Raw genomic sequence first — 27955 nt, 5'->3', positions numbered from 1 at the left:
TATGGTTCAAATATGAATCAAGGGCAGGCAGGGTGCAGTGGCTCACACCTGTAATCCCAGAATTTTGGGAGGCTGAGGCAGGCAGATCGCCTGAGTCCAGGAGTTCAAGACCAGCCTGGGCAACATGGCAAAACTGTCTCAACTAAAAATGTAAACAAGTAGCCAGGCGTGGTGGCATGTGCCTGTGGTCCCAGCTACTCAGGGGACTGAGGCAGGAGGATGGCTTGAGCCCAGGAGTTCAAGGCTGCAGTGAGCCCTGACTGTGTCACTGCGCTCCAGCCTGGGCGAGGCCCTATCTCAAACAACAACAACAAAAACAACAAAAAATCAGTAGCATATGGAAACTTTATTTATTACTATTTTCCCTTTGTATGTTAATTTTCTTAGTTTTATTATGGTTTAATTTTGGTGGTATTCAACTTGAACTGATTCAAATTATATAGTTAATTATAATCAGCTTCAATTATTATGATTAATTGTAATTTACTAGACCAGAGGTCCCTGTGAAACAGAATTGCCTGGTTTCTGTTTCATACTTATAGAATCGGAATATTTTTGGCTAAAGCTCAGGAAGTACTATTTTTTAAAAGCTTTCTATGTGATTCTCGTGCAGCTAACTTTGGAGGCCATCATGCTTGATTATAAATTTCTTGAAGCAAGGATAGTTTTTTTCTTCATTTTTGTATTCTTGAGGCTTAAGAATGTCTAGTACAAGACAATTAAATAAATAAAGTAAAAAAGTTATACGTAAATGAATGAACAAACGCATGCACAGACAAACTAATTGATTCATGACTCCTGGGTAGTTAGCAACACAACAGTTGTGGCAAGCTTAAACCTCCTGGCCTTTTAGTTTATATGTACTAGCCAATTAGGTAAATGTATTTTTGTTGTTTAAAGGTTTGACAGGATGCACTCTGGAATCAAGGTGGCTGCATGCTGGCGCCGCCAAGTTTTAGAGGATATGAGTAAAAGGAGATGGAACCAACCAAAGCTGCAACTTCAAAAATTCTATAGAGGTGTTGTATCCTAACAATGACTTCAGACTGATTATATTAATAAGGTATAAGGAAACAAAGGTAATTTCACTATTTGAATAAACATATATCTTGTTGTATTAATTTCTTTTCCAACTTAAAAAAAGTCAAATATACAGTTGAATTGATTTACAAATAGTTATTTGCCATTTTTACATAACAAGAGGACATGGATGGGTTCACCTTTTAGAATCTTTAGGCCAAGTTATTCTGATCTTGTGGGACTCTCTTAAAATTAAACAGTATTTAACTTTATTGGCAATGTAGAAAGGCAGTTACAATGCAGAGAGCAGACAAACTTAAACAAAGAACTGGCTGGGCGTGGTGGCTCACGCCTGTAATCCCAATACTTTGGGAGGCTGAGGTGGACAGATCATGTGAGGTCAGTAGATCGAGGCCAGCTTGGCCAACATGGTGAAACCTGCCTCTACTAAAAACAGAAAAATTAGCTGGGCCTGGTGGTGGGCGCTTCTAGTCCCAGCTACTTGGGAGGCTGAGACAGGAGAATCGCTTGAAGCTGGGAGGCGGAGGTTGCAGTGAGCTGAGATCGCACCACTTCACTCCAGCCTGGGCGACAGAGCAAGACTCAATCTCAAAAACAAAAAAAACAAAGGCAAAAAACTATTACTGAAGAGGTCCACTGTATGCCTGGGAGAATTGACCCATAAACAATTAACTCTAAAACATAATTTAGTAAAATGATTTGATTTACTAAAAAAGGAGAAAAAATAATCTGATTTTCCATTCAAAACAATAAGGTCATTATGAAAGAAAGAAAATTAGATTGACATCAGACAGCTTGGCATCAACACACTAAACAAGACAACAGTGGAACAACCCTTTAAAAGAAACTCAAGGGAAAAAAGTAAAAACTAAAAACTTTACAACTCGAGGCTATTGAAAAACAATTTAAAGCATGCAGGACCTCAGCGAATATTGCACCCGTAAGTTCCTTGGAACCAAGAGGTGATTTGGAAAACTTTGGCAGATGAAGAATGAGCATTAAATGTAATATTAGATCTAAGTCTAAACAAAGGGGAGTAAGCATGGAAGAATAAAGCATAAATGCGACATGCTCTGACTATGCAAGTGAAAGAGAAAATAAACTCATGGATTTCCATATTGATAATAAGTGGAAATCAAGGGGTATCACTGACTCAAGGAAAAAGGAGTGTAAGAGCATCATATAAAGGACTTATTATATAGGCAACTACTACACACAGTGTTCTAAAAACAAAAATAAAAAATATCAAGATGACCAAAGAAAACAGACAATATAGGAAAATAACACATCATATATATTATACAAAATTTTATATAAATTACTATGACAGAACTGAGACCAAACGTATCTCCCATAACAATTAATTTAAGTGGACTGAAATTATCTACAAATTTAAAGAAATGTTTTCAGATTGGCTCACAGTGAAGCAGTGAAAAATCACTGTTAAAATTTAACAGCTTTTTTTTCATTTATATTGCTTTAAATCTGTATAAATTCTGAGATAAAATACTAAGCTATTATATAATTTCTTACTAGACATCAGAAAAAAAATTTAAAAATTAATAGAATCAGAAAACAGAAAAAGAAAGCCATTATAGAGGAACAAAATAATATTTTTGAGATAATTGAATATATTTTTTAACACAAATGTAGAAAATACTGAGAAAAAAAGAGAAAGATACTAGTTTCATTAGAACATAGAATTGAGAGCAGGATGGGAATTTACGTTTTACCTTCATGTCAACCATAAGAGATGAATTTAAATAAAAATTAGAAGGGAAATAAGTTGGATATATATTTGTACAACATTTTCTCAGTTCAGATATATGGCCAGGTAACTTGAACATTAAAACATGGGTCATTCTTGTGGGAAACTATCACAAGCCAAACAAAAAAAAAAAAGAAAAGAAAAGAAAAATCTTTTAAAAAAAGAGCACAGGTGGAAGTTTTTGTAAGCTTGTTTTTTTTTTTTTTGAACACAAAGTTTTTCAAACAGTAAAAAGTTACTAGATTCTGGTTACTTGATTGTACCTTGAAGGAGTCTGCCTTTATTAAAAACTGTCTGGAGATGAAAAAAATCAACGATATTATGCAAATGGATGAAAAGGCTGGCATATATTACCTCTTCTTAGAAACCATAAAGAAAATGAAAAAGCACATCAGCAAAGTGTTAAGTATTCAAAGATAAAACCTAATTTGAAAAGGACAATATGTGTGGTTATTGGTGCTATGAAATAGAGTTTATATTTAGAGGATAAAATATAAAACCAAATAGTTAACACTATCATATTGAATAAAATCATTTGATTATTTGAATAAGGCAAGAATTCAAAATATTGTCCAATTGCTTTAGTTACAACATGTATAGATCCCAGATAGAACAAATAACAATTGTGTTAGATTTATAGATTTCTAAAATCCTGTATTTCTATATGTGAATGTAGATTTTGCTAGCAGATGACATAACTGTGGAATCATCTGATCTACATATTTAATAGACTACTTATAAACACAGACTAGAAACCAAAATACTGTGAGAGGAAGGAGATCTTTTGATCTGGGACCATGTAGTTCTGTTAGGGTACCGTCTTAAAAGCATGTCACCACCATCTTGGTTCAGTTACTTCTCCACAAAAGTAAGAGTGGTAAGAGATTAACTGAAGTCTGAATTCAGAGTAAATGCCAAAAAAGTTTCTTACAGCAGTGTAAAAATTGTGACAGTGAAAAGAAATAACCTGACTGAAGTTTGAAATGCTACAGTTTTGAGGTAAAGGATGTTATGGCAAACTGAAAATAATCTTCCCTTAAAAAAATAAAGTCGCTTCTTGTTCATCGATATCTAGGAAACTGAAATCTGGTTCTGGTAATAATGATAATATAATTACTATTAAAAATGTGAAGATCAGAGATATGACAGTACCACAATTTATGTACATAAAGAACACAATTGATTTCGACAGGAAGATTTCCAACAAGTATTACAGAGCACTCCATACTCGTGCATTCTTTAAACTTGATGGTTAAAAAAAAAAAAAAAAAAAAAAAAAGGTTAAACTTTTTTTAAACTTTTTTTTTTTTTTTTGAAACAGCGTCTCCCTCTGTCACTCAGGCTGGAGTGCAGTACTGCTATCATAGTTCACTATAACCTTGAACTTCTCAGCTCAAGTGATCCTTCCACCTTAGCCTCCTGAGTAGCTAAGACTACAGGTGTGCATCACTACACTTGGCAAATTTTTTTTTTTTTTTTTTTTTGAGGTTGAGTTTCGCTCCTGTTGCCCAGCCTGGAGTACAATGGCGCAATCTCGGTTCACCGCAACCTCCACCTCCCGAGTTCAAGCTATTCTCCTGCCTCAGCCTCACAAGTAGCTGAGATTACAGGCATGCGCCACCATGCCCAGCTAATTTTGTATTTTTAGTAGAGATGGTGTTTCTCCATGTTGGTCAGGCTGGTCTCCAACTCCTGACCTCAGGTGATCCACCTGCCTCGACCTCCCAAAGTGCTGGGATTTCAGGCATTAGCCACCACGCCTGGCCTAATTTTTTAATTTTTTTGTAGAGATGGGGTCTTGCTATGTTGCTCAGGCAGCTCTTGAACTCCTGGCCTGAAGCAATCTTTCTGCCTTAGCCTCCCAAAGTGTTGGGATTACAGGTGTGAGCCACCACCTGACAGTTTTTAAACTATTGAAAATTTTGTATAATCCAAGAATTATACAATTACCTTTTAGCTGTTGGAACATTGTTGAAACATTGAAACTAACATTTACTGAGGTTAATTTTGAAACCCTTGTAAAATACATGACGTAGAAGTCCAGTTGAGGCTATCCTGCTACTAATACTCAATTAGAGGCAGTAAACATGTTCTTTCATAAATTATTGATATTTTAACAGATAAATTGTCTAGATAATGTGTAAAATGCTAGTCAAAGTTATATTTTTGAAAACATCTATATTTAAATGTATTTGCTCAGTACCAATTTGGCATGACTTTTTGTTGTGAACATTTTATATTTTAAATCATTTTTATTAAAAACATAATACACCTAATGACTTTGGAATGTGATATTGAGTTCTTGTGACTAAAATTTGAATTTTCCACTATTTTATGTTAGCAATTTGATTTATTTAACAAACAAAATGACTTCTATGAAGAGTATTGTTTTGTTCTCTGAGTATTCCCTGTTCTTATTTCTTGGATATGAGGCCTTATTTTCCTAAGAATATTGATAGTGATTTTTTTTTGAAGGCCTATTTTGCTCTCTGCATTAATTTACTAATTTTGGTTTAAAACTTTTAAGTTAAAGGATTTCCTAAAATATTTGTTGGTCTTTGGTTATTCTCCCATATTTAAGAATAAGGCTGATTAGAAATGAGTGAATGGAGGGCTTATTAACTAATTTTCACTAAAGAGCAAGGGGGTGGTTAGTGACTTGTCATTTATTTGGCTGCTGCCAAAATCTCTCTCTTTTTTTTTTTTTTTTTTTTTGGAGACAGAGTCTGGCTCTGTTGCCCAGCCTGGAGTGCAGTGGCAGTATCAGGGCTTACTGCAGCCTTGACTTCCGTAGGCTCAAGTGAACTTCCTGCCTTGGCCCCCTAGTTTCTGGGACTACAGGTGTGTGCCACCAAGCTCGGCTAATTTTTTTGAATTTTGGTACAGACAAGGTCTCACTAAGTTGCCCAGGCTGGTCTCGAACTTCTGGGCTCAAGCAATCCTCCCACCTTGGCCTTGGAAAGTGCTGGCATTATAGCTGTGAGCCACTGTGCCTGGCCCCTAGATGTTATTATATTGAGGTCTTTCTCTTGGACATTCAGTTTTCCTAGAGTTGAACCTTCCAGTTTCTTGCCTGGGGCGCATACATGCCTGACTCCTACAGTTTTAGGAAAAAAGTGAGTTATAGCTGAGGGCCTTATTGTTCTGTAGGTACGCATATGTGGTATACATATGTAGTAAAATACACATCACATAAAATTTACCATTTTAGCCATTTGTAAGTTGTGCAACCAATCTGCAGAACTCTTTTCATCTTGCCAAACTGGAACTCTGCACTGATTAAACAGTAACCCCCTGGTTGGCCCCTCTCTGAGTCCCTGGCAACCACAATTCTACTTTCTCTATCATTTTGACAACTCTAAGTACCTCATATAAATAGAACCATATATAATATTTGTCCTTTTGTGACTGGCTTATTTCACTTAGCTTAATATTCTTTTTGTTTTTTTTTTTTTTTTTTTTTTTTTTTTTTTTTTTTTTTTTTTTTTTTTTTTTTTGAGACAGAGTCTCGCTGTGTCGCCCAGGCTGGAGTGCAGTGGTGCGATCTCGGCTCACTGCAAGCTCCGCCTCCCGGGTTCACGCCATTCTCCTGCCTCAGCCTCTCCGAGTAGCTGGGACCACAGGCGCCCGCCACCACGCCCAGCTAATTTTTTGTATTTTTAGTAGAGACGGGGTTTCACCGTGGTCTCGATCTCCTGACCTCATGATCCGCCCGCCTCGGCCTCCCAAAGTGCTGGGATTACAAGCGTGAGCCACCGCGCCCGGCCTAAGCTTAATATTCTTAAAGTTTATCCACGTTGTGGCATGTGTCAGAAATTCCTTCTTTATGAAGGCTGAATAATATTCCATTTTAGGTACATATTATGTTTTGTTTACTCATTCATCAGTTGATAGACACCTGGGTTGCTTCCACATTTTAGCTATAGCGCTGTGGTGAACACGGTATGCAAATATCTGAGACCCTGCTTTCGATTATTTTGGCTATACATACCCAGAAGTGAAATTGCTGGCTCACGTGGAGTTCTATTTTTAATTTTTTGAGGATGTATATATACTTTTATATAATCGCTCCTTATTGAGCTTTACTGTCTACCACATCTAGTGTCCCTGAGTGTGGAAATTCTCTCGTTCGCCTCCTGTCCTCACTCCCTTCCAATAAACCATGTCCTGTTTGGAGGATGGGCATACAATTGAGAGTAGTGATCTGGCTATGTGGGGTTGGAAAGGGAATTTGAGGGCCCAAAATTCTGCCTGTGAACTTTGAACTCAATTTTCCAATTTCCTTTGCCACAACTGAGCTCTCCCACCCACATCCGGTGTTTTCCTGGAGGCCGTAGGTAAATGTGTCAAAAAATTCAATTCACTGAAAGCCAGTTCACTTAAATGTCCAACTTGCAATAACTTTTCTATTACCTCCTTTTTTTTTTTTTTTTTTTTTTTGACGGAGTTTCACTCTTTCGCCCAGGCTGTGGTGAAGTGGGGGCGATCTCGGCTCACTGTAACCTCCACCCCTGGGGTTCAAGCGATTCTCCTGCCTCAGCCTCCCGAGTAGCTAGGATTATAGGTGTGCGCCACGACGCCTGGCTAATTTTTGTATTTTTAGCAGAGACAGGGTTTCACCATATTGGCCAGACTGGTCTCGACCTCCTGACCTCAGGTGATCCACCTACCTCGATTTCCCAAATTGCTGGAATTACAGGCGTGAGCCACCATGTCCGGCCTCTATTACCTACTTCCTTACGTTTAGTTATCATTTTGTCTCCATAAAAGCATTTTAAGGCAAATTCAATTTGATTCCGTTCCGGTTTCCTTGCTGTTGCAGCTAGAGTCTGAGGGGCCCAGAGGAAAAGGAAAACCCGGAGGGGCATAAGAAGAATACAGAATATTCATTTTTATTCCTGAGGAAGTACAACCACCACGGATGGAAATCAGAAGTCATTAGCTGTTAACTTCTGGGCAAATCTTTGGGCTCGCTGGCCCGAAAAGTGCAAGACGAGGGTCACAATTTTCATTCACAGATTGTACGTGTTTACACACATACTCACGAACGCTCAGCAAAGTTGAACCTGGAGCAAATGTGTTAATAGCCCTTAAAGGGTCAGTGTATGACGTCACCATAGTAACAACAACAGTGCGCATGCGTTTTTTTAAAGAGCCGGCGTGCTCCCGGCGCCGCTCAGCTCGCCCCCTTCCTTGGAGTGCTTCGCCCCCGTTTCCCCAGACTGCTCCTCCCAGCAGGAGCCAATTCGCCAATCACAGCCCTGTTTTTCCTTGACGTCATTGGCGCGTGCCCCGGCTTCAAAAGCTCGGGGGGCGGGCTTCTGGGTTCGCGCACGCGCCTCTGTGCGTTTGTCCCATGCTGGTTCCGCGAGCCTGGCCTTAGGTGTCTCTTGTCTGGGGTTGATCCGAGCTGTCGCCGCCGCCGCCGCCGCAATGGGCAAAACTGCCGACTCTCCGGGTTCAGGAGCACGACCCGACCCGGTGCGGAGCTTCAATCGCTGGAAGAAAAAACACAGCCATAGGCAGAACAAAAAGAAGCAGTTGAGGAAGCAACTGAAGAAACCCGAATGGCAGGTCGAGCGCGAGAGTATCAGCCGCCTCATGCAGAACTATGAAAAGGTGAGGCCGGCGCTGGGGAGGGGGCTCGGGCCGGCCAGCAGCGGGGCAGCGTGTCACTGCGGCGAGGAGTTGCGGAGTGGAGGCGGCGGATCCGTCACCGGGACCCGGCCGGGAATGAGAGGTCACACCGGGTGCCACAGCTCAAACCTCTGTACCGTTCTGGCCACTCTTCTGCTTGCCACACTGTTCCTAAAAAAAATGATAGAAATGCGGCCTTACCTAAGGGTAGGGAGACTAATGCTGTGATAGCTACAGTCATATTCATAGTAATAATACTGATGACAATAATGGTAATAATGACACCTACATTTTTAAGCACTCACCATGTGCTTACAGTAATTGTTTGACTTGATCTGAGGTATGGATATTAATAATCCTATTTAACAGATGAGATAATTGAGGTTCTAAGAGGAATGAAACTTGTCCGAATCTTTCACGCTTAGTAGGTGGTGTGGAATTGGAAGCTAGATCCATGTCTTTTTAATCCCAAAGCCTTTGCTTTTAACCATGAAGCCAGACTGCAAGCCTCAACATCATCTATGCTCCTCCTGTGCTCACCTCATTTTCTCCACAGGCTTCATGTCCCCATCCAAGAATTGGCCTAGAAAAGCTGGACCGCTGGTCTGTTTCTGTCACCTATCATCCCCATATTGTAGTTGGTGTTCCCAGATGAGTATACCTGTAACGATCACTTTGACCTCCTGACTTCTTCCCCCAATCTCCAGACTCCACAGGTCTGTCAATTCCTTTTCTCCCTTTCCCTAAATCCCATGTTTGTTGGTCTTCACCCACATCATTCAGCTTCTCAGCCCCATTCTAGTGCAGTACCATCAGGGATTTAACAGATGGAACATTCTTGGAACTAAGGTTGCCATTGTAACAAATTACCACAAACTTGGTGGCTTAAAACAACAGAGATCTTGAGGTCAGGAGTTCGAGACCAGCCTGACCAACATGGTGAAACCCCGCCTCTACTAAAAATACAAAAAAATTAGCCGGGTGTAGTGGCGGGTGCTTGTAATCCCAGCTGCTTGGGAGGCTGAGGCAAGAGAATCACTTGAACCTAGGAGGCAGAGGTTGCAGTGAGCCAAGATCGCGCCATTGCATTCCAGACTGGGTGACATGAGTGAGACTCTGTCTCAAACAAACAAACAAAAAAACAAGCCCAGCAACAACAGAGATTTACCCTGCCACAGTTCTGGAGGCCACACGTCTGAAATCAGTTTCACTGGGCCAAAATCAAGGTGTCAGCAGGGACTTGCTCCCTCCAGAGGTTCTAGGGGAGAATCTGTTTCTTGCCTCTTGTAGCTTCTGGTGGCTGCTGGCATTCCTTGGCCTGTGGCTGCATGACTCCAGTCTCTGCCTTCTCCTGTGTCAGTCTATCTCTGTTCCTCTGTTATAAGGACACTTAACGATTGCATTTAGGGCCTACACAGATAATCCAGGATAATCACCCTATCCCAAGATCTTTAATTTAATCACATCTGAAAAGTCACTTTTGCCATGTAAGGTAACATTCATCCCTTCCAGAAGTTAATACATGGACGTAAGTTGGGATCATTTTTAGCACCACATCCTAGCTCCACCATCTCAGCAGACCGTAGAGCTAGAAACCTATGAGCAGTCTTAGGTACTTCTCTCTTACCTACTCTTATATCCAGTCAGTCACACTGGTGATCTGTTCTGCTTACATTTTTCAAATGCTTCTTCATCCCTACTGCATTGTCTTCAGCCCCCATCGTCTCTTGCCTGGATTACTATAGTAAATATTGCGTTCAACAAGGATCAGCAAACTTTTTCTGTAAATGATAGTGAATGTTTTCAGCTTTGTAGTCCTAAGGGTGGAACTACTCAGTTGTTCCCTTGTAGTACAAAAGCTGCCATAGAAATACATAAATGAATGGGTGTTGTTTTTCAGTAAAACTTTAATTAATGAAACAGGTGGCTGATGGGGTTTGTCCCCTAGGCCTTAAACCTTTTTAATTTATCCTCTATACTTCTGCTAGAATGATTCTTTCCAAGATGAAGATCTAATCATTTTACTGCCTATTAGAACCCTTCCTTGGCTCACAGTTACTTTTAGAAAAATTGTCAAATACAGCGCGTCAACATGTTCTAGTCTGCTGCAGAGTAAGTTATTTGTGGTCAGGCTGACCTGGTTTAAATCTCACTCTTTTCAGGTATTGGCTAGCCAGGTTTCTTCACTCCTCTTAAGTCTCAGTTTCTTCTTTCAAAAAACAGAAGTTATTAGCCACCCAGAGTGTTGTAAGGCCCAAATGAGATAATGTGTATACACCAAGTGGTACATGACAGGCATATATGAAGGAACAGCTTGCATTTTTGTGAATTGTGCATGCTTCTTGTGCTTCTCATCCTGGTACTTGGTGTTTCCACTGTGTGTAGTGAGCATACCCATGTGCCCACTCTAAGGAAAGGTACTCTTCCTTCAAGATTTAGTGCAAACTTCTCTTCATCATCTCCCCTGGCTGAGTTAGGGCTACTGTGCATCTATAGCATTTTGTAGATACCTTTATGACAACATTTATCAACTGTCTGCGATGATTGGCTTCTTTAACTTTTTTAAAAAAACTCTCCTACTAGACCATGAACCATTCAAGGTCAGCAACCAGTGATACACTCATCTTTGCACTCCCCAGAGTCTGGTAGCACAGTGCTTGTCCTTGAGTAGGTGCTCAGTCAGTGTTTAGATGTTGTTTGCTATAAGACTAGACCTTTCCCAGGTGGCTTTGCTCTGGTTGGCAGCATTGGATTATTCTTTTTTTGTTTCTTGTTTCAGTGGTAATTGTGAACATTTATCAAACTTTTATGCATGCTGGCTTTCCGTATACTCACCACAAATAACCCTGTGAAATTGTTCCCGTTATATAGGTGAGACAACTTTAAGGCACAGCAAGGTTAAATAATTTGTGTAAGGTTAAACAGCTAGGAAGTGAAAAAGGAGTTCTAAGCCAGGTAGTCTGATACCAGTGCACCAAACCAGTATGCTTTACTGCGTTGCATTTATTTAAATCCCATTTGTTTCACTGTTGAAGGAGCAGCTTTTTCCCCTGCTAAGCATTGTTCTGTTTTACTTCTTTAATTTTAGAAATATTTTCTTAAGATTTGGTTGAGAAATAAATGCAGTGTGAAATCAGTTGTCAAGGTTAGCAATACTAGGATATAATTATTTGAATAGCAGGCTTATCATTCTCTAGGTAAACAAGGTGCAGGCCCTCACTATGTGGCTCCTCAGGTGGTAGCATTGTACATAAAACTTACTACATAGCTGTGGTACACAGGTGGTGCTCAGTAGCCTCACTGGTGAATTACTGAACAATTTGATTCCGAAACCTTTTAAAACAATTTGACAGGCGCTTGTCTAGGCGGGTGTGAGTATACATGGAAAAAAAATACATGCCCAAGTCCCTAGGGAACCTGGGCGTGTAGGGTTTGTACACCTGGGCGTGTAGGGCGTGTACAGTTTGACACGTTATATTAGTATGTGTAAAGTGTTATAATAGTAAGTTTGTAACATGTACCTCAGTGCTGTGGAGTTAGAGGATGGTGTAATTAGGGGAAGTTGAGTTATCCTATACTGAGCTCCTTCTGGTCAGATGCATTACAAAAAACATGCTTCCTCTGGGTATGCTTCCCTTCTTCCTGGTGGTTGCAGCCTCAGGTCTGGCTTGGGGAGCTTATGTGGGCTGGATTTCATCCCCTGCATCTCAGTCTTAGCAGATTTCATTGTGGTGCATACAAACTGTCCAGTGGTTTGCAGTTGCCAAGAGTGGAGCTAAGCCTTTTTTCTTTTGAGATGGAGTCTCATTCTATCACCCAGGCTAGAGTACAGTGGCACCATCATGGCTCACTGTAGGCTTGACCTCCTGGGCTCAAGCCATCAACCCAACTCAGCCTCCTGAGTAGCTAGGACCACAGGTGCATGCCACCAGGCCTGGCTAATTTTTTTGGTAATTTTTGTAGAGATGGAGTTTTACTGTATTTCCCAGGCTGGTCTTGAACTCCTGTGCTCAAGCGAACTGCCCACCTGTAATTCCAAAGTGCCGGGATTACAAGTGTGGACCACTGTGCCTGGTGGAGCTAGTTCTTGAATGATGAGTTCATCAGATAGAAAAGATTGGCAGGGATGTTCTAGGTGGAGGGAACATGGGGAAATACAGAGAGGTGAAAATGCGTGGCATACTTTGAGGGAGGAAGTGCTCTTTGGAGTGTTGCATGCATTCCTGAGTTGGCTTCAGATGGATTCGAGAAGAAGGTTGGACTGTGATGACATTGGAGGCTGCAGCAGGCAGTATAATGGCTTCCTAAAGTGTCCACATCCTAATACCTGGAACCTGTGAATATGGTAGATGGTAAGGGGTAATTAAGGTTGCTAATCAGCTGACCTTAAAGTAGGTGATTATCCTGGATTAGGTGGGCCCAGTGTAATCACGTGTGTCCTTAGATGTGGAAGAGGGAGGCGGAAGAGTCAGTGTCAGAGTGACATGATGTGAGAAAGACTTGGAGTCTGTTGCTGACTTTAAAGACAGAAGAGGGTCACCACCTAGGAATGTGGGTAGCCTCTAGAAGCTGGAAAAGGTGGGGAAATGGACCCTGCCCTAGAGTCATCAGAAAATAACGCAGCCCTGCTGCCACCTAGATTTTAGCCAGGCAAAACCCATTGTGGACTTTTGACCTCCAGAGCTCTAAGGTAATATATTTGTGTTGGTTTAAGCCACTGTTTGTGGTAATTTATTACAGTAACAGTAGGAAATTTATACAAAGGCCACACTCGAAGACTTTATCTGGAAGCCATGGGAAGTATGTGGTGGGACTCTTTATAGAGAGAATATATCCAAGCTGTAAAGGTTGGAGGGTAAGAGATCAGGTAGGAGACTGGAGACTGTTGCTAGAGTCTAGGTTTTGGGTCCTTTGAGAGGCAGATGACAAAATGGGATTGGGTGAACTGGAGCTTTAGGGGTTACAGGCACAGGAGGGGGGATGTCCGTGAAGGCTGAAGGAGAGGGAACAGGAGTAGGGAGGAAAAGGAGAGAAGGATGGAAGGAGGAGCAGGTAGGAAGAGTCTTAGACTGCAGCACAGTTCCAAGAAAGCTTCAGCCAGGCTGATGGGGAGTCACTGATCCAAAATTGTCCATCAGAGGAATCCCCGGGCCTGCAGTAGTACTGCTGAGCCCTGCCATTGACTAGGAGCAGCCTGGGGGAAGCATGACTTTTCCATGTTGGGTCTAGAGGAGGCACAGCTGGCATTGTCAGTCAACTATGCTTCTCACAGCAGGCGGGTGGTGTATTTCTAAGGGGTGGTGTGTGTTGGAGGGGCTGCTGGAAAACTAGGGATTGAGGCTCACTGAGAAATGTTGAGCTAGCTGCGTTAGTTCAGCAGCTGTTTTCACTGTTGCTGAATGACTCTTTGCACCTGGGATTCATTTAGACTGTAATCAGCTGTACTGTATAGACACTGCATTCAAATCCTGATTTTTTTTTTTTTAATCAAAATTTGGTCTGGTGTAGTTGAGGCAGTTTGCTGTTCTTCTCTTGACGGCAATATGTGGAGCATTCTAGGATGTTTCAATGCTTTTTTCATCAGGCTTTATTCACTTTAGTGAGAAATAGGCATTACCAGAGTTGTGAGAAGTATAAGAGGATGGTCAAATGTCACCCTTTTCTCCTTCTCTGCTTTTCAACTTTTCCAACAGCCGTGGGAAGCCTTTAATAAGGACCATCCCTGAAATATCTCTTCCCTGAATTCAGAAGAGTAGCGAGACAGATTTGTAGACTGAGTATGAGGCTATGGAGATGGAATTGATTTTTCCCCCTTAGAAAGGGATAAAGGGAAGGGGAAAGAGTTACTTTTTTGAGGTGGAGTCTCGCTCTGTGGCCCAGGCTGGAGTGCAGTGGCGCTATCTCTGCTCACTGCAACCTCCGCCTCCTGGGTTCAAGCGATTCTCCTGCCTCAGCCTCCCAAGTAGCTGGGATTACAGGCGCGCGCCACTGCGCCTGGCTAATTTTTGTAATTTTAGTAGAGACAGGGTTTTGCCTTGTTGGCCACGCTGGTCTTGAACTCCTGACCCCAGGTGATCCGCCTGCCTTGGCCTCCCAAAGTGTTGGGATTACAGGTGTGAGCCATCGTGCCTGCCTGGGTTATTTTCTTTGTAGGAACCATAGCCATCTCCTGCTGTGGCTGCTATGTAATCCTTGGAATGTAACAGAATATCTAAAGCAGGGTCAGCAACCTCTTTTTCTATAAAGGGCTAGATAGTCTGTGTTAGGCTTTGTGGTCCATACAGTCTTGGCAACAACTACATAGACAATAAATAAATGAATTATTGTAGCTGTGCTCGAATAAAACTTTACTTACTAAAATAGGCAGCAAATTGGATTTGGCCAGTAGGCTGTAGTTTGCTGGGCCCTATTTTAGAACATCAACAGAATCAAAATTTCCTTTTCTTCGTCTTCTTTTAAAGAATATGGCGCCTGTAATCCCAGCACTTTAGGTAGCCGAGGCTGGCGGATCACGAGGTCAGGAGATCGAGACCATCCTGGCTAACACGATGAAACCCTGTCTCTACTAAAAATACAGAAAAAATTAGCCAGGCGTGGTGGCAGGCGCCTGTGGTCCCAGCTACTCGGGAGGCTGAGGCAGGAGAATGTGGGTGAACCCGGGAGGCTGTGAACCCGGGAGGCGGAGCTTGCGGTGAGCCAAGTTCACCCCACTGTACTCCAGCCTGGGCGACACAGCGAGAATCCGTCTTGAAAAAAAAAAAAAAAAGAAAAAAAAAGAATATGGTATATAGTTTTCTATTGTAATGCTTGACTGAAGAGTGTTGGAGCAGTTTCATTCTTCTAAACTTTCCATCCAGGAGGATAACTGACTTTAGGAAGATAGATGTGCTGTGCTATGTTTTGTTTGAGGAGCTCACTTTGCCTGTGCTGTGTCTCTTGCTGGGGATTGAAGAGTGTGTTGGCAGCCTGCCTACTTCTGTAGGCATTCCATTCCCTTTGAAAACAGCTTTTTAGCTGATAATACCACGAGTTCAAGGTTGGACCACACCTAATTTTAATGCCTTGTTTGGAAGATTATCTTCTAATTGAGGTTCCTTGCTGGGACAGTATGTTATTTGAATAAACCATTCTTCTAATGCTGGTACACTGATTCTGTCTCCTTTCCAGTGATATCTGAAATGATTTGTAGGGATTAAGACAATGTTTTACTATTTGTATTTTCAGCATTTGAGGGCACAGAGTAAACACTGCCTGGGCTATGTTAAGAATCATAGGAAATTTGCATTTCTCTGATGGCCAGTGATGATGAGCATTTCTTCATGTGTTTTTTGGCTGCATAAATGTCTTCTTTTGAGAAGTGTCTGTTCATGTCCTTTGCCCACCTTTTGATGGGGTTGTTTGTTTTTTTCTTGTAAATTTGTTTGAGTTCATTGTAGATTCTGGATATTAGCCCTTTGTCAGATGAGTAGGTTGCAAAAATATTCTCCCATTCTGTAGGTTGCCTGTTCACTCTGATGGTAGTTTCTTTTGCTGTGCAGAAGCTCTTTAGTTTAATTAGATTCCATTTGTCAATTTTGGCTTTTGTTGCCATTGCTTTTGGTGTTTTAGACATGAAGTCCTTGCCCACGCCTATGTCCTGAATGGTATTGCCTAGGTTTTCTTGCAGGATTTTAATGGTTTTAGGTCTAACATTTAAGTCTTTAATCCATCTTGAATTAATTTTTGTATAAGGTGTAAGGAAGGGATCCAGTTTCAGCTTTCTACATATGGCTAGCCAGTTTTCCCAGCACCATTTATTAAATAGGGAATCCTTTCCCCATTTCTTGTTTTTGTCAGGTTTGTCAAAGATCAGATAGTTGTAGATATGCGGCATCATTTCTGAGGGCTCTGTTCTGTTCCATTGATCTATATCTCTGTTGTGGTACCAGTACCATGCTGTGAGATACCATCTCACACCAGTTAGAATGGCCATCATTAAAAAAACAGGAAACAACAGGTGCTGGAGAGGATGTGGAGAAATAGGAACACTTTTACACTGTTGGTGGGACTGTAAACTAGTTCAACCATTGTGGAAGTCAGTGTGGCGATTCCTCAGGGATCTAGAACTAGAAATACCATTTGACCCAGCCATCCCATTACTGGGTATATACCCAAAGGACTATAAATCATGCTGCTATAAAGACATATGCACACGTATGTTTATTGCGGCACTATTCACAATAGCAAAGAGTTGGAACCAACCCAAATGTCCAACAACGATAGACTGGATTAAGAAAATGTGGCACATATACACCATGGAATACTATGCAGCCATAAAAAATGATGAGTTCATGTCCTTTGTAGGGACATGGATGAAACTGGAAAACATCATTCTCAGTAAACTATCGCAAGGACAAAAAACCAAACACCGCATGTTCTCACTCATAGGTGGGAATTGAACAGTAAGAACTCATGGACACAGGAAGGGGAACATCACATTCCAGGGACTGTTGTGGGGTTGGGGGAGGGGGGAGGGACAGCATTAGGAGATATACCTAATGCTAAATGACAAGTTAATGGGTGCAGGAAATCAACATGGCACATGGATACATATGTAACAAACCTGCACATTGTGCACATGTACCCTAAAACCTAAAGTATAAAAAAAAAAAAAAAAAGAATCATAGGAAAGATGTGTAGATTGTAAAATGAAATACAACTGTCATCCTTTTACTGCCTAGAGTGTAATTTAAATAAATGAACGATACAAATGCAGTTTTTTCCTTTTGTGAGTCATGTATAATCTGGCAGCATATTTCCAGAACTGAGCAGTAATTCCTGCCTTCAGCATCTGTAATAAAATAATTCTCCTGAGCAGCTGAAATGAAATTCAGAAAATTGGGTTTGTGCTAATAAAGAACATCAGTAATGAATATTTGAATAATGTAAAGTTAGAGAGCAAAATGTTACTTGTGGCTTCAAAGCATGGCAGACATTTCCCCTGATTATGTTGAAATAATAATACTCCTTCAGTAACCCCAAAAGGAATAGTTATCAGGTTGGATTTCATAGGCCACTGATTTATGGTTAAAACTTTGAAAGGATTGTGCTAACAAGAAATATTTCTCCAACTAATTTCACTCTTTTTTCCAAATTGTGTGTATAGAACTATTTTCATTGTGATCTGTGGTTCGTAATAATTTTGTCCTTGTTTCTTTTTTTTTTTTTTTTTATGAGATGGAGTCTTGCTCTGTCACCCAGGCTGGAGTGCAGTGGCACGATCTCAGCTCACTGCAAGCTCCGCCTCCCGGGTTCACGCCATTCTCCTGCCTCAGCCTCGCCGAGTAGCTGGGACTACAGGCTCCCGCCACCACGCCCGGCTAATTTTTTTGTATTTTTAGTAGAGACGGGGTTTCACCGTGGTCTCGATCTCCTGACCTTGTGATCCGCCCACCTCGGCCTCCCAAAGTGCTGGGATTACAAGCGTGAGCCACCGCCCCCGGCCTGTCCTTGTTTCTTAAATTGATATCCCTTGAAGGATCATAGGAAGTAAATTTTCTTCCCAAAATTTATGTAGTTGGTGATGCTTTACTGTGTTCAACATTTTGGAGGTCAGATAGTAATATGTGTGGTGTGTGTGTGCGTGTGTGTGTATTGGGTGACTTTTTTTTCCTTACCAATTGAAATGCTTACAAATGTATATTCGATTCCGGGACAGCCTCTTCAGGGCATATTTCCTTGCAGAAGGAATGATGGCTTTTAATTAGAAACGATGATTGAATTCAACCCTGAATTACCAAGGATGAGCTGGGCAATACAATGTAGAGAAAAAATAGCTGTGTCGTGAAACAAATGAATTACCCAGATTCCTTTTTTCTTTTTTTTCCAGATAAATGTAAATGAAATCACAAGATTTTCAGATTTTCCCTTGTCCAAAAAAACATTGAAAGGTAGGTATATGGTGATCTTGGGATGTGTTACTGGATTTCTTGGCATTTTTGATAAATGGGAGATTTAGAGAGTTTAGCCTGAGAAATCTTATTTTGGCAAATTTTGCTATCATGAAAACCAATGAAAATAAGCAATATTCAAGTTTTAACAGTACGTTATTCTCATTCTTTCTGGACTAATTAAAAGAAAAACAAGATTCCAGCAACCTCTGAATAAAATGAAATCTAATTTTGTTAGTTAAAATAAGGGAACAAACCAAGATGTGACACCCTTTGTATCTGTTTGCTAGGGCTGAGATGACAAAATACCAGACTGGGTGGCTTAAACAACAGAGACTGATTTTCTCACAGTTCTGGAAGTTGGAAGTCTGGGATCAAGGTGTTGGCGGCATTGGTTTCCTCTTAAGGCAAAATAAGGGAAGGATTTGTTCCAGGCCTCCTTGGCTTGTGGATGGCTGCCCTCTTGTTGCCTTTTTATTTTTGGATAAATAAAAATTGTATATGTTTGGCCAGGTGTGGTGGCTCATGCCTGTAATCCCAGTACTTGGGGAGGCCGAGGCGGGTGAATCACAGGGTCAGGAGTTTGAGACCAGCCTGGCCAACATGGTGAAACCCTGTCTCTACTAAAAATACAAAAAATTAGCTGGGTGTGGTGGCGGGCGCCTGTAACCCCGCTACAGGCTGAGGCAGGGGAATCGCTTGAACCCGGGAGGCGGGTTCGTGCCACTGTACTCCAGCCTGGGCGACAGAGTGAGACACCGTCTCAAAAAAAACAAAGTATGTATTTACAGTATATGACATGATGCTTTGAAATATGTATATGCTGTGGAATGGCTAAATCAAACTAATTATATATGTGCTAATATTACCTCATCCTTTTGTGGTCAGAACTCTTAAAATCTACTTAGTAATTTTTCTTTTTTCAGTATATTTTAATTAACTATAGCCACCATGAAATATAATAGATTTTTTTTTTTTTTTTTTTTTTAAGATAGGGTCTTGCCCTGTCGCCCAGGGTGCAGTGCAGTTGTGTGATCTTAGCTCACTGCATCCTCAGTCTTCTGGGCTCAAGTGATCCTCCCCCCTCAGCCTCCTGAGTAGTTGGAACCGCAGGCGCGTGCCACCATGCCTGGCTAATTTTTAAAAATTTTTTGTAGAGATAGAGTTTTGCCATGTTGAACTCCTGAGCTTTAAGGAATCTGCCTGCCTTGGCCTCCCAAAGTGCTGGGATTATAGGCGTGAGCCACCACGCCCGGCCTACGATAGATCTCTTGAACTTCTTCCTCCTAACTGAAATTTTGTATCTTTGATGAACATCTTCCCACTCTCCTTACTTCCCCCAGCTTCTGGTAACTACCATTCTACCCTCTGCTGCTATGTATTTGGCTTTTTTAGATTCTACATGTAAGTGAGATTATGTGGTATCTTTATTGCTGTGCCTGGTTTATTTCAGTTAACATAAGGTCCTCCAGGTTAATCCATGTTGTTGTAAACAACAGGATTTCCTTTTTAAAGGCTGAGTCATATTCCATTTGTATGTGTGTATGTGTATGTGCGTGTGTGTATATAAACATATCATATTTTCTTTACTCATTCATGCACACTTAGGTTGATTTCGTATCTTGGCTTCTGTGAATAATGCTGCAATGAACATGTGAGCACAAATACTTTTCAAAGCACTGGTTTTATTAATATATCCTTTGGATTATACTCAGGAGTGGAGTAGGTGGATCACAGAATAACTTGTCTCCTCTTCACATGGTTTTCCCCCTCTGCATGTGGACCCTTGGTGTCTCTTTGTTCAAGTTTCATAAAGACACTGTTTGTGTTGGATCAGAGTCCACCCCTATGGGGCTCTAACTTAATCACCTCTTTAAAGGCCCTGTCTCCAAATGTAGTCATGTTCTGAGGTACGAAGCATTAGGGCTTCAACATAGGAATTTTGGGGGACACAACTCACTTAGCCTATAACACCATCCTACAGGGATCTTCTAAAGTATAATCCTTCCCTCCATGTTGCCAGGTTTGCAAGAAGCTCAGTACCGTTTGGTGACTGAGATACAGAAGCAGACCATTGGATTGGCTTTGCAAGGTAAAGATGTACTTGGAGCGGCCAAAACTGGATCTGGCAAGACTTTGGCTTTTCTTGTTCCAGTAAGTACATTGTCATTGGGTCAGACTGTCTGTTATATTCATGATAGATTTCATGATAGATAGATTTCATGATAGATTGGCTAGAATGCAAGCTTCATCAAACAGGAGCCACATGTGTCTTGTTCTCACCATTTTCCCCAGGTTCTAGCACAGTGCCTTGCATGCGGCAGGCACTCAATAACTTATTGAATGAATGAACTATTGTGCCTTGACAAGTCATTACATTCTTGATGGAAGTGGAGTGCTCCAGTATGGCAGGTTAAAGTGGTTCTGTGCTGCAGTAGGACTGGTGGGAGACAGTTTCTGCTCTCAGCCTTGTGAGCCTGCCAGTGGCATTTATATTTGCCACCTTGTTTAGGATAAAGCTGAAATATGCTCAGTTTAAGGAGCTTTAGGCATTTGTTGAGAATTTTCTGGGACATTGCTATCGGTCTTTTATGGTAGCAAAACAGTAGAGCTTCTTAGGCTTTCACTTCCATCTCTGTTATGTTGGTCTCCTCATTTTTCATTCCTAAAAAATGACCCAGAAAAATCTCATTTTAGTTTTTGTTCCAAATATTGCAAAAACCACTTTTCTCTTAAATCCTAGTATGTTTTTGCCCCCTTTAAAAAAAATGTCTCTCTATAGCTAGATAATTCAGTTACTATATAACTACAGGAGCTACATGGGTGAAAGTTTATTTACTTATTTTTATTTTATTTTTTTGAGATGAAGTCATGCTGTGTTGCCCAGACTGTAGTGCAGTGGTGCAATCTTGGCTCACTGCAACCTCTGCCTCCCAGGTTCAAGCGATTCTTTCTGCCTCAGTCTCCCAAGTAGCTGGGATTACAGATGTGGGCTACCACGCCAAGCTGATTTTTGTATTTTTAGTAAATACGGGGTTTCATCATATTGGCCAGGCTGGTCTTGAACTCCTGACCTCAAGTGATGCACCTGCCTCCTCCTCCAAAGTTCTGGGATTACAGGCATGAGCCACTGTGCCCAGCCAAAAGTTTTAGTGTGGTTATTTAGAAAATGATAAATACTATTATTAAGTGTGTTGTAAAGGTCTTTGGGTTGTACATACCCTTCACTGATAGCCAGTTTCCTGATGGCATGGCTCTGGCAGCAGCTGAACTACTGTGGGGTTTCTTTTCCCTTTCCTCTGAGTTGGGGGTGGATGGTTCTGATGGAAGATAAACAAAATCATTTACTTTGGACTGGATAAAACTTGAGTGGTATGCCTTCTGCTTGGAAGGTCCCTTTGATTTGGAGGGGCAAGGTTGAGATGCAGGTCAAAAAGCTGACTTCTGATGACTTACTGAACATGAATTTGCTGTCTTTTTGAGGTGCTGGAAGCCTTATATCGTCTGCAATGGACCTCAACAGATGGGCTGGGGGTTCTCATAATATCACCTACGAGAGAACTGGCCTATCAGACCTTTGAGGTTCTCCGAAAAGTAGGAAAGAATCATGACTTCTCAGCTGGTCTCATCATTGGTGGAAAGGTTTGTCCTTTTGTCTGTGTCCTTCCTTTCCTTCTGTAACCTATACTGGAATACTGTGGCTGATGACAGGGAGGCAGCAGAGACTTCGTCTAAACAGACTGACCTCCTAGACCAGGGCCTCATGGGGTAGTAGCACCTTGGTGTGGTCGCTGCTATCTACTATCTGGTTGCCAATTTTGCAGGCCCAGAAAGTCCATTTTTTTTTGTCAGGGAATCTGAATTGATTAGCCTCTCTAAGACATATTTACTCTAATCCTGTAAAGTTATTTGTTGATATTCATTGGGAAAGATACTTCCATATATGAACTAGTACCTTTTAATAAGGTATCTATCTAGGAGGTTGAATAATTCAGAGCATTGCTACATCAGCAGCAGAAGAAAGGAAGGTAGATTGTTTAGAGGAATGTTTATAGTAGGTCAAGATAAGACCTGCTGCTCACTTTTGTTCTGTCTTATAGCACCTCTAGAATGCCTGTATCTGCTAGAATCTCCTCTAGACTGTGAGGATAAATACTTCAGTTTTTATGCAGACGTGCACAAAAGAAGAAAGAATAGCATCACAAACCCTTATGTACCTGTTGCCTAACTTTAACAATTAACAACATTCTGTTTTTTCCCCCAGCCTCCAGGACTGTGAGAAATGGTTTTTGTATCAAGGAGAGAACCTCGGCTTTTTTCAGTTCACAAAGTACAGTCCTTGAGTGGTGTCAGAGTCTGTTCAATGTCCCTGGGTCCTGAATTAAAGAATGAGAGTGATTCCAGTTTATGTCAGTTCTGATCCAAATAGGAAATCCTGACTTGGAGTATTCATTTGATTATTTTTTTTTCTTAGCCTCAAAATCCTGGGTATGAATAAGAATTTAGAACTCTGAGCTCCTTATGTCTTCCTGTAAAGACATTTATTTAGCCCAGAAATGTGGATATGCTGCAGAAATACAAGGGAAAAGTTATGTTTATTTCCAAGAGTATCTAAAATGTTGTGATGAAATGCCACATGCAGATGGCTTTTATAGCTTTGGTACACAGGCTGCTGAGAGTGATATGTCTGTGTAATCAAAATAAATAACTGTTTTCAGGATCTGAAACACGAAGCTGAGAGGATCAACAACATAAATATACTCGTGTGCACACCAGGTCGGCTTCTTCAACACATGGATGAAACAGTATCTTTTCATGCTACCGATCTCCAAATGTTAGGTGAGTCAAATGAATTTATAATTAAAAAAAAAAAAAAGCTCAGACTTAAGGAGAGAGCCCTTATACATTTTAATGATAGAAATTTTATGTTGGATAAATGTTATGATTCAAAACAAACTTAAAAACTACTGAAACATTTTGGCATTTGGGCTCTAAACCCAGAAAGTAAAAGTAGACTTAAAAAAAATCGGAAGAATATATGTACTCTTATATGTGAAATTAGGCACGTTAGTATTAGACCATGCCAAGGTTTTTAACACCTGCTTCTAGTAACTTGAAAGGTCAAATTGACATTTTTTTAAATGAACTTTTTCTTTTTTGCTTGGGAATAGTACCTAATGTGTATTTTTAAATCAACTTTATCTTTGAATGTTTTTGATTTATAGGAAAGTTGCAGTGGAGAGTTCCTGCATCATCCTTCAGCTGGTTTCCCCTAATGTTTTTTTTTTTTTTTTTTTTTTTTGAGACGGAGTTTCACTCTGTGGCTAGGCTGGAGTACGGTGGCATGATCTCGGCTCACAGGTTCAAGTGATTCTCTTGCCTCAGCCTCCCGATAGCTGGGACTACAGGTGTGCACCACCATGCCCAGCTAATTTTTGTATTTTTAGTAGAGGTGGGGTTTCACAATGTTGGCCAGGATGGTCTTGACCTCTTGACCTTGTGATCTGCCCACCTTGGCCTCCCAAAGTGCTGGGATTACAGGCCTGAGCTACTGTGCCCGGCCTTCCCCTGGTGTTCATGTCTTACATGACATGGTACTTTTATCAAAACTAAGGTTAACATTGCTACATCATATAAATTCCAGACTTTATTCAGGTTTTACCAGTTTTTCCGCTAACGTTCTTTTTCTGTTTTAGGATCCAATCCAGGATACCCCATTGCATTTAGCCTAATGTATATTTTACATATGATAGTTCAACTTGCATTTTCCTTTTTCAGTTCTTGATGAAGCAGATAGAATCTTGGATATGGGCTTTGCTGATACCATGAATGCTATTATTGAAAATCTCCCCAAGAAACGTCAGACTTTACTTTTCTCAGCAACACAAACTAAATCTGTAAAGGACCTTGCACGCTTGAGTTTGAAAAACCCTGAGTATGTCTGGGTTCATGAAAAAGCAAAATATAGGTATGTACTCTGATTCAATCAAGATAAATGTTTTTTACTTTTTTAGTTTAGGGATTTGGTATTTTTAAATATCTGTTTTCTGGGAATTAAGACATTCTATGCGTTATTGGTTATGCAAAGCATAGTAAATATACCAGTTAAAATTACCCAAATTCTGGATATATCTTTAAATGTCAGGGTACTTGAGTGTAGCATTTCCCAAAATGTGGTCTGGGAGGGGAACAAATGTTTTTCCATAGATGTTAAGAGGTATTTTACCATTTGCCAACACTACCTCTCAATAAACGAAGGGAGAAGGGATGAAATAGCAAATGGTGAGTCAAAGTGAAACAGTTTTATTTCTATTTCTCACAACCTTTAATATTTTCATGGACATTGTGATTGTTCAAAGCAGTGGGAGGTGGATGTAGCTTGCTACATTTACCAAATTTTTTGGGTACGGAATCATCCTTTTTAGCAGGATTATGCAGTACTAATGTGTTATGGAACACATTTTATGAAGTGCATCAATATTTAGCAAAATAACCTTTGTGTCTAAAATTCTAGCAACTATTGTTTTGTCTTGGTCTCACTAAAAACTAGAGCATAAAGTATATGTGTTACAGTAAAAGTATGTATGTTTGTGATATGCAAGTAGTTGGGGAAATTTTTATTTATCTATTTTTTCGAGACAGGGTCTTGCTCTGTCGCCCAGGCTGGAGTGCAGTTGTGTGATTATAGCTCACTGCAGCCTTGACCTCCTGGGCTCAAACAATCCTCCTGCTTCAGCTTCCTGAATAGCTAGGACAACTGGGGCATACCACCATGCCTGGCTAATTTTAAAATTTTTTTGTAGAGTTGGAGTCTTACTACATTGCCCAGGCTGGTTTCAAATTCCTGAGTTCAAGCAATCCTCCCACTTTGGCCTCCCAAAGTGTTGAGATTACACTCAACACAGTTGAGCCACTGTGCCCAACTGGAATATGTTTTAAGTTGTATTTTTATATGACAGTTAGAAGCATATATATTTGGTATGAATCACTGCAGACTTCCAGGAGAAATGTTTTCCAGTAAATATAAGTTGGATTCTTTGTTGAAGATAGCAATGTAAATTCAACTCTACTATTATTTATATCGTAAAATTTTTATTTCTTCTTGCTCTGAAATGTTAGCCTAAAAAGAAATAGATTTGGAAGATGAATTGTGTTATCTGGAAATTCCTTAAATAGAGAAAATATGAGTATTCAGGCCCATCTTGACCTTGTATAATATATGTCTAGGATTTAAAAAGCCTGAGACGAAGAGGCTAGATTCTTTGCTTCTAGGTGATCTTGGGGAATCTGAGTACTGGTATCTTTGACTTTCAAGAACTTGGGAATGGAATAGTAAGATATGGGAGGTATAGTCTTTTTTCCTTGGCTTACTTTCGAGTGGACATTGATCTCTTAAAAGTTGAGATAGCTATGAAAATTTTTATGACAATTAACAATTAACTTGAACATGTAACGACTGCCTGTCTAGGATTTTTCACTTTTCTCTTTTTTTTCTATTTGACTCCAGCCTATTTTTAATCATCAGACAAATTTTTTTAATCATTAGATGTCTGTAAGACCTTTCATAATTTATGCAAGTTAATTTGTACCTATTATTTCCTATCCCCAATTTCTGTAGGTAAGAGTTGGTTATTTTCTGTAAATTACAAAGTTTTAGAAAAAACTATAAAGACTTTGACATTATTTCACAAATGGTTTTTGAAACCTGGTCCCATCACTTGTAAAAGTGTGCTGGACAAAATTTTCAGAAAAAATTTTGGAAGGTAGACATGTATTGACGTAATTTACAAAACCTCAGGTTATATGATAATGGCTGCAGTATTCTAATATTCCAAATTTATAGGAAACATAAAAAAGCAGATGCTCTTAGGAATTTCATCTAATGTCAATGTTAGCTTTTCTCCTTTAGTAGCTTATCAGTGTGGTTCATACACCAGGAGAGATAATAATCAAGAATATTTTAAGGTCTTAGAGAGTATCTACTCTCAAATTGTGAAGGACACAACAACTAAAGAAAAATTAGATCTTTCTGAAGTTGTAAGTCAGAGCATACTTAGAAAAAGTATACTAGTGCTTTCATTATGTTGTTACATATAGACAACTGGTATTTCTAATGATTTTATTTTTGAGAGAATATGCCTTTGGGCCATAGCAATTTGCTGCTTTTCAGTGACAAGTTGAATTCTATGGTGGATTATGAAAAATTTCAAATATGAGATATGTCATGAGCTTATGTTATTAGGTATATACAAATTTAGAATTGCATTGTCAATTTGAAACATTAATCATTATGAAATGCTTCTTTTTTGTATGTAGTGCTTATTTTCTGTGGACAGTCTGTCTTTTTTGGATTTGTTTTTTTGCCTTACTGGCTTGGAGGAGCCCTTTAGATAAATTAATTATTTGTTTGTAATAGGAGTAGCAAAACACTTCCCTACTCCTGGTGTTTTTTTATTTTATAAAATGTTTCTTTTTATCTTTACTAATTCTTTTTTGCCTTAAAGTCTAGTTTTTTTTTGAGATGGAGTCTTGCTCTGTTGCCCAGGCTGGAGTGCAATGGTGTGATCTCGGGTCACTGCAGCCTCTGCCTCCCGGGTTCAAGCAATTTTACTGCCTCAGCTTCCCAAGCAGCTGGGATTACAGGTGCCCACCACCATGCCCACCTAATTTTTGTATTTTGAGTAGAGACGGGGTTTCACCAGTTTGGCCAGGCTAGTCTTGAACTCCTAACCTCGGGTGATCCACCCACCTCGGCCTCCCACAGTGCTGGGATTACAGGCCTGAGCCATTGTGCCTAGCCAACTTTAAGTCTAGTTTGATATTAGTCTACCTATAGCGACTTTCTTTTAGTTAGCATTTGCATGGTGAATCCTTTCCCATCCTTGTACTTTGTACATTGTTTACACCCTATGTTTTTAGATCTGTTTTTGTGAGTAGCATATTTTTAATCTGGTATGATAATTGCTTTTGACAGTTAATTTAATTATTATTTGGGCCCCTTTACTTCTTCCTACCTTTGTGTCTTCGTTGTTAAGTATTTTAATTCAACATGTATCTTAAGCCCCATAAGCCACTGTTATCACTGTTTGCAACATCAGTATTTAGACTTATGCAATTCTTCTTCTTGTATTGTCAGGCTGAGAATTTTTCTTTTGCTCAGATAATTTCCTTTTTAGTGCATACTTGTTAGTGAAACAGCGTTTTGACCTTTCTGAAAACCTCTTTATTTCATCTTCGTTTTTTTTTTGAAGCCTATCTTGGCAGTTTTTTTTTCCTCTTCAAAGACATCTTTGTTGTACTCTAAGTTCCATTATTTCTGTTAAAGTCATCTGACAGTTCTCTTGTTCCTTTGAAGGTAATTTTTTCTTTTTTTCTGGCCAGCTAATGTCTTAAGGTCAGGTTGTCTTGATCTGGTCTAGCCTGGCAGTTAGACTCTGGGGTTATCCTATTTCTGGTTTGTCCTGAGACTTGGGGTATAATCTTCACAGATGGGGCATAGCCTTTCTCAGGGTCTCAACCAAAAGACTGAGGTATCTACCAGGGCCCCTCTGTCTTGGCAAATTGTGAACCTCATAGCATT

The 27955-nt window shown here is 40.2% G+C and overlaps 1 protein-coding gene across 1 annotated transcript in view; it reads left to right on the top strand.

Moving 5' to 3' along the window:
• Positions 1 to 8115: 8115 nt before the first annotated feature.
• Positions 8116 to 27955, top strand: part of DDX10 (DEAD-box helicase 10) — a 277384-nt gene continuing 257544 nt past the window's right edge. The window contains exons 1-6 of the mRNA XM_012496007.2: positions 8116 to 8428; positions 18315 to 18375; positions 20399 to 20529; positions 21859 to 22017; positions 23094 to 23214; positions 24154 to 24343. Coding sequence (XP_012351461.1) covers positions 8243 to 8428; positions 18315 to 18375; positions 20399 to 20529; positions 21859 to 22017; positions 23094 to 23214; positions 24154 to 24343 — 848 coding nt within the window. The 5' untranslated portion in view covers positions 8116 to 8242. The remainder of the gene's footprint in view (positions 8429 to 18314; positions 18376 to 20398; positions 20530 to 21858; positions 22018 to 23093; positions 23215 to 24153; positions 24344 to 27955) is intronic.

This window comes from Nomascus leucogenys, chromosome 15 (assembly GCF_006542625.1).
Source record: "Nomascus leucogenys isolate Asia chromosome 15, Asia_NLE_v1, whole genome shotgun sequence".
NCBI lineage: Eukaryota > Metazoa > Chordata > Mammalia > Primates > Hylobatidae > Nomascus > Nomascus leucogenys.
Note: the sequence above shows the minus strand (reverse complement) of the source record. Positions and strands in the feature narration are given on the sequence as shown.